Here is a 7,254-nt window from a genome sequence, read left to right on the forward strand (position 1 = left end):
CCCTGTACAATCCCTCCATCTAATGCACAGTATATAAGAAGGGCACCTCAATTTCAACTTCATCTATATTCAATGTTGTGCAATATACTGAGATATTTATATATTAGAGCTATTTTGTTATATTTTGTATTACTGAATTTAGTCTAGTTAGTTACTGTTTTGGAGCAAGTGTGACTACATAATTTCATCTGGAATTAACAAAATATTCTGATGCCCATGAGGCATCCTGGTCAGATACACAAACTACCTCAACTGGGTCCTTTCGATGAGGATCAGCAGCTCTGCTCTGATCTTCAATGACTGAACTCCTCAGCCGGTCTCTAAGGCACCATCCATTTGAACCTTTTATATTTTGATTTTCCTGACAGTTACTGTTTATTGACCTAACACCTAAGCAATGTGTGTAAGCACATGCATACACACAGAACTAGTCCCAAACCTTTTGCATACCTTTTCTCCATTGTAGAAGAAGAGCAGTGTGGGATATCCCCTCACACCATTCTCAGAACACACCTCGTAGTGCTGAGTACAGTCCACCTAGTTCACAAATACACAAACTTGTGTTATTAAACAGGAATGTCGCAACACTGCAAACACTGGCTCTGTGGTCTGTTTTTATAACACAGTATGCAAATAGTTAACTCCTTATATGATCAACATCTGTTCTGTCACACAGGATCCTGACAGGAATCATTTAAGAGTAAATAATAATGTTTGCCCAAAGGGGACCTGGGACTAATTCAAGAAAGTAAACTTTCATTGTAGTGAGTGTCCATCTGTTCTGTTGTTTTAACATCTGAACCCACCTTTCCTATCTTCACATCGTCAGAGTGCTCAAAGGTGGTGGCCAGCTGTTCCCATGTTGGGGCCATGGCTTTGCAGTGACCACACCAAGGTGCAAAGAACTTGATAAAGTGGGCGCCTGAGGCAGGAAGAAAAGAAAGAAAGGTAGAACATGAAAAGCCTTGCAGCATTTGCACACCAGCTTTTAGGGAATTTATACATTTACACAAATCTACCAAAGCGAGGCTGAAGTTTATTGGTCCAGAAAATGAACATAAGAAAGCTGATTTCACTGCAAACTCAACACAACCTGTTGTAAAAGGATATGCACCTCTTACAGCTCACATGACCCAATTAAGCAACGTTTATTGCATCCCTGTTGCCAAGATGTGAAAGTGGGGACCTATAAACACCGTTTTAAAAATACCTATGTCATATCCTGCCGATTTTCATCTCCAAACAAGAAATCTTTTTTTTTTTTCCCTTCAAAACCAAAACATTCAACTTCAGTGGAGCTCAAGAGGCGTAATTTCAGCGAGACAATTATCGTGAGCGGCGTTTATTTTTGCAGTTGTTGCCTCAAAGTCCAGAAACGTGAGGTGACGGGAGACGAGGGTTTTTACAGTCGGCTGGCTTTGACTAACGCTCGGGTACTCGGGTGGTGAAATGTCAGTTATGTAAATCTAGTTAATGAGGTGTTTCCATTCTCCAATGTGAGATCCAGAAACTCGGTGTGGCTGAAAACTGAAAGCAGAATCAAAAATGACGGCAACACAGACACGGCTTATCTGTTACAGCAGGATGCAGCTGCGTAAATACGCAAAGTCGCTTGGCTAATTATGTTGCCTAACTGAAGCTCTACACAGCATCTCTTTTAATGCATCTTTACCTTTGGCTATGTGGGTCTTGAAATTGAGGGCGGTGAGCTCATACATTCCCTGTTTGGGCTCTGGGGCTTTAGGAGGCTCCAGTTCACTCTCTGGTTCCTGCAAAACATTCAGCAACAAAAAGCATGAGCATCAGTTTTGCACTGGTTTGAGTACGTGAGGTTATGACTGAATGAACACCAAACCACTAACCGAAGGCTCCTCTTGGAGCGTCTTCAGCATCCACGTCTCCAGAGACTGCAGATCTCTGGGGCCCTGGTACTTCACTGCTTCCTGGTCGGGCCTAAACAACTTAAGCCTGCACATAAGACAATATATTCAACTCCATGAGACGTGGCATGGCAGATTTATAATTTAAAATCTACAGCTGGACGAGAGAGTTAAAGAAAATCTTAGCTATAACTTTAACCATAAATACAGGTATTCTGTAAATGATTATGGAGTAAACTGCTGCATTTGCAGTTACAGTGTGCATGGTGCAACATCCAAGTTTCAGCCATTAAGATAATGGCAAAATATTCCACCAAATGCATGTCAATGTGTCACTCCTCTGTCAATCAGTGATGAAAAAGACTTTTTACTTCCATGATCTAAGAGGAGTTTAAGCCTAAATGCTTCAGCTGCTGCGTTATGCTCTGTTGTGTTTCTGAAAAACTGACAAAAATGAAATACGGAGCGATCGGACATCAATAAGTGAAGCTGATGAGGCCAAGATATGAGACAGCAGCTTGTGTGAGTCTAGTACTTACGTAGGGTAGCCTCTAACGCCGTGGTCATTGGAGCAAAATTTGGTGTCCTGGACACAGTCTACTTTTACCACATACACCGGGGGGTCGTCCATGCTGTTGTATTTCTCTGCCAGCTCGTTCCACGTCGGCTGTAGCCTCTGGCAATGGCCGCACCTTGACATAAGAGAAGCAAAAAGGGGGGATTTAATGCATTATGGGAAACCTGAGAGTTTATATTTTCATAACAGTGTATGTGAACACTGTATTCTGGATGCAGACACAGGCACACTGCTTCAATATTTTCTGCTTCCTGTTATTTGATAATAAAACCAACATATAGACCAATTTCCATAACATATTAGCATAGTCTTCACTTTTACATAACCTCTCTCCATTAAGGAAAAAGTTAAACAATCACGTGTAAAAAAAAAAAAAACCTCACATAATCTCATAATCTCTGCCTTTAGCGTCAGTTCCCTGTTTACATTATGCAATGCATGGTGACCAAATTAAACTGCATAACAATAATAGCATTAGGAATTCTTGTTACCCGCAAAGGACCTCTAGGGGGACCGTGAACCTCAGTTTTGCAACAACTGTTATAACATCAGTCAATCAGTGCGTGCCACGTAAGCGCAGCCCTGTAACTAACTTTGAACGGTGGCTCAATAACTCCTGCTCTGTGAATAAAAGCTGTTTAACTGTCTGAGTACATCCTTCAACTGCAAACCTTCACACTGAATATTGGCAGCTAGCGAAGTGTTAGCATAAACAACAGCGAGGACCGCGTAAAAGAAGAAAATGCGTTTCATTTCGCTCAGCTGCACTTGGCTGTTTTGGCTTTGCTAGTTAGCAACTGAGCTAACATCACTCAATGAGCGAAAGGAATGAGCTAGTGCTAACTAGCCTGCGTGCTAACTAGCTTGTTTGCTAATTTGCCGGTTTGCTCCAATCCAGTATCAGAAACGCTTTTGTGTTTTCAGTATTAATTAGAATATTAAACACATAGACAATGTACTTTTGGGGAATTTGCTTAACTCCGTGTGTAAAAAAAGAAAAACTTAGCGAGCGTTTACTTACCATGGAGCGTAAAACATGACAAAGTGGGGTGCAGTGGGCACCGCCTCGTTGAACATATCCACCGTATAAGTGTGCTTGGCATGCTCATCTTCTTCTGCTTCAAGGTCGCATAAAACACCAGCAAGCAGTAACGACAAGTGAATAAAACGCAACAAAACGGGTGTGCGGTGCAGAGATGAAGCCATGGTGAATCTCGGCAGCTGAACGGTGTCCCTGCTGGTGTGAAAGGACTGACTTTCTGCGAGCACGCCCCTCTGGCAACCTGTGACTCAAAGAATGCCAGACCTGGATGGGATGCTCCAAGATGGAGCTTACCACAGCAGCATATGGGCATCTAATCACGGTGTTGTGTAGATCTGTGGCGGCCCGCAAGCGCTTTGCAACTCTATCAGATGTGACAGGTTCAAACAAGTGCCAATTTACAAAGAAGTGTGAAAGCCTGTGAGGTATTACTGACTCCAGGGGGGGATATGTATATTATAATAAAAGGTGTGCAAATATAATAACAAGTATAATAATATATAACAATAAGTATAACAAAGAGTTCACTATTACCATAGAAATATATACTGAGCAGCGGTTCTCTGCGTAAAAATGCCTTGTTGATGTCAGAGATATCAGCTTTGAGCTGACAGGAAGGCAACAGTAACTCAAACAACTGCTCAACCAAAGAATGCAGAAGAGCATTTCAAAGGAATGACATGTTGAACCTTGAAGCAGATGAGCTACAGCAGCAGAAGACCACACTGGCTGTCACTCCTGTCCGCTAAGAACAGCAAACAGATTACAGTTCACACAGGCTCACCAAAGCTGGACAACAGAAGACTGGAAAATGCTGCCTGGTCTGATCACTCTCAATTTCTGCTGTAACATTTGGATGATAGGGTCAGAATTTGGTGTAAACAACATGGATCCTCTTACCTTGTAACAATGGTTGGGGGCTATTTTTGGTTTGGATCCATGGATCAAAGTATCTGAGGAATGTTTTCAGTGCTTGGATGAATCTGTACCATGAACAACTAAGGCAAAAGAGGCTCCAGTACTAGCAGGGTGTACCTAATAAGAGTGTCCAGAGAGTGTAGCTTCATTAAATCCCCATATATTTTTTTAAATTTTGGATCAACATATGCAGCACTTTATGGACTTCACTAACACTTCGACAGCAATTTTAAGATGATAAATGTGAAGTTAAATTTTTAAATGTTAGAGGAAAGTTGAAGTCATGTAGAAAAATCAAATTTGAGACATTCAGGAGAGTTTGTTCCGCCTCTGCTAGTGTAAGGAAAAGCCAAATTGGTCTATTACAAATGGTCCAGTAAGTTCGGGTTGACTGCTCCATCTTGGCCGGCAGCAGAAGTTTCCTTCACACCTGAGGCTCTCTTTCTTGAAAAGACAGGCTGCTCTCTTAATGTCCAGGGGTGTAAATCTAGAAGACATCCATGAAAAAAATGAAATATTGTGAAAACAGACCACATTAAAAGTTAATATTTTTGCTTTTGCTGTTAAAAAAAAAAAAGCATCTCAGGTGTCAAATCGCTGCTGGTTCAGATGGCAGACAGACTGTTGGTGTTCTGCACCGATGGTCAGATATGAGTCAGAGTTGCCTCCTCCTCATCACTGGAAATGATGTTTTAAAGTGAGAACATTTTAAGCAAACATAATTGCTCCAATTTTTTTCACTGGTTAAATAGCTCGTCCCGTGGGGGCTGCAGCCTTGCGTAATGGCCACAGTGGATATAAATCATGCATATATTCCCACGGTGGAGGCTGCTTGCGTGTGTCTGTTCCCAGAGTAGAAAGTACCTGCTGGCTCTGTGAACTGACAGCTCTTTGGAAAGTCCTCCCATCTTTTATTATAGTCATGATTTCATGAAAACCAAATGGAGACAACCTTCATATTAACAGTATTTCTCTTTAATCACCCCACCTCACCACACCCCCAACTTTTCATCTGGACAACAGTAAAAATGGAAAAAGGAACAAAGAGGTCACAGCATGGAAACAGACAGAGGTGTCGCCTGCGAGACAGAGCTCTTTCAGATGGTCTACTATGGGTGAAAATGATCCGGCCATGCACAACTTAGATATAAGTTCAGGCTGAGGTGTTTATGAAGTGCTCTGTATGAGTGTGTGTGACAGTACTTTAAAATCAGCCAGTGGCAGGAGATTTTCCTGTAATTTTCCAAGACAATGATTGAACTTCCAGCTTTTAAACACCAATAATACACACACACAGGATTATTCTGTCCACAGGGAGTACATCCACTGAAAGAAGAAGCCACATACTTGTAGCCGTCCTCGTTGCCCAGGAGGATTTGTACGCTGACCTCAAGACAGACATGAGGCGATCTTTCACTTTTGGCCGTAAAAAATATACTAGGCTATCTTTTTGAAGACGTGTGGGAGATATCTTACCTTAGAAAGAGAAAACAGATAAATTCAAAGAGTCAGCAGTCTGCCGACAGCTGCATCCTTTTTGAGAGGAGACCACTGCAGGTTTGCACTTACATGACCTGAAAGCTCCGCGGCTCAAAAACAAAGATAACTGCAGTTCCTCTGTTGGCCACTTGGGCTGGTTCCAAAAGCAAGTCTCTGTAGACCCCCACTTTAAAATGCACAACAGCAGCAGAACTAACCTATATCTATATAACAAATGTTTCCCCAGAATAAAAACAGTTTTGATTTTTCCTGTTGCCTTCTATCACACCCTGTATATATTGGCGGTGATTGAAATGCAGCAGGACTACTGGAAGCAGTGTTTTACCTCCCAAGGACACAACCTTGAAGGGGGTAGGAAATGCACGTTGTTATCTTTTTATAGGAAAAACTTTTTGATTGCACCTTTTTTATAAAGCAGCAGTTGGCAGCAATATAGGCGAGATCCAGGTTCATAAAATGCATCAAGGTCGCAGTTTGTTTCCTGTTCTGGGAGCTTTACTTGCTTTAACTCACTGTGTAGTTAGGCTTAGGTAGCAAACACTGCTGGGTTAGCAAAATATTGTGGGTTGGGTTTAAATCTATTCCTTCACAGTAAAAGTACCCCCTGCATTTACTTGTCATGGCAAGGGATGCCTTTCCATAGACGTGAGTATCAATCTTCTCTCTGAACTTCTGGCATAAGAGCAAACAGGCAAATGACACTAAATGTCAAACTCTTTCTTAAAAGAAAGACGCTCTGCAGCCTCGTGTGCTACTGATTGGGCGCACACAGCGAGCTGCCATCTGAAACGCTTTCATGTTTCCTGTTAGTCTCTTATGATTGCTCCGATCAGATTCTTTCTGTGAGTTAGTCTGCTGTACTAACACCAAGGTGTTGGCAGAATGAGAACTCCCAGACACTAAAGTTTATTTGAGCTGTTTTATCAAAATATGGCCTTGACCCACAGCTCTCGCTTGCTTACGTCCCAGCTGTTGCTCACTCAGTGAAACGCAAATGCCTCTATGGTTAATTTAAAGTAAAAAAATGATATATGAGGTTATTTTCCTTGACTTGTACACATGATAAATAACCTCTATGTGCAGGTTGGACTCTCCCAAAGGGGCTTCTATTGTTACCAGGGCAAGCCAGCAACCACACATCACTATTTAATCTCAACATGTCATATAGCCGTGGTAAATATGACCAAATTAGCGCCGACATATTTTACATTTATCCCGCTGTAGTGGAGGCCACATACTTGCGGGTGTCTGCTGGTTACCCATTGTTGATTGCTAGGCACCTTGCCAGGCCAGCCATAGTGTGGTGTAATGGGAAAAAGAAAGATGAATAGACTCTG

General features: G+C 42.0%; 1 protein-coding gene across 1 annotated transcript in view; it reads right to left on the reverse strand.

Annotated features, from left to right (window-relative positions):
* The window catches only part of txndc5 (thioredoxin domain containing 5), an 8,248-nt gene extending 4,506 nt beyond the window's left edge, over positions 1–3,742 (reverse strand). The window contains exons 1-6 of the mRNA XM_042228558.1: positions 3,479–3,742; positions 2,420–2,572; positions 1,863–1,968; positions 1,673–1,769; positions 807–922; positions 451–537 (exon numbers count right to left, since the gene is read on the reverse strand). Coding sequence (XP_042084492.1) covers positions 451–537; positions 807–922; positions 1,673–1,769; positions 1,863–1,968; positions 2,420–2,572; positions 3,479–3,663 — 744 coding nt within the window. The 5' untranslated portion in view covers positions 3,664–3,742. The remainder of the gene's footprint in view (positions 1–450; positions 538–806; positions 923–1,672; positions 1,770–1,862; positions 1,969–2,419; positions 2,573–3,478) is intronic.
* Between the last annotated feature and the right edge of the window lie 3,512 nt (positions 3,743–7,254).

This window comes from Haplochromis burtoni, unplaced genomic scaffold, assembly GCF_018398535.1.
Source record: "Haplochromis burtoni strain Fernald_Lab_line unplaced genomic scaffold, NCSU_Asbu1 Contig_331, whole genome shotgun sequence".
Classification (NCBI taxonomy): Eukaryota; Metazoa; Chordata; class Actinopteri; order Cichliformes; family Cichlidae; genus Haplochromis; species Haplochromis burtoni.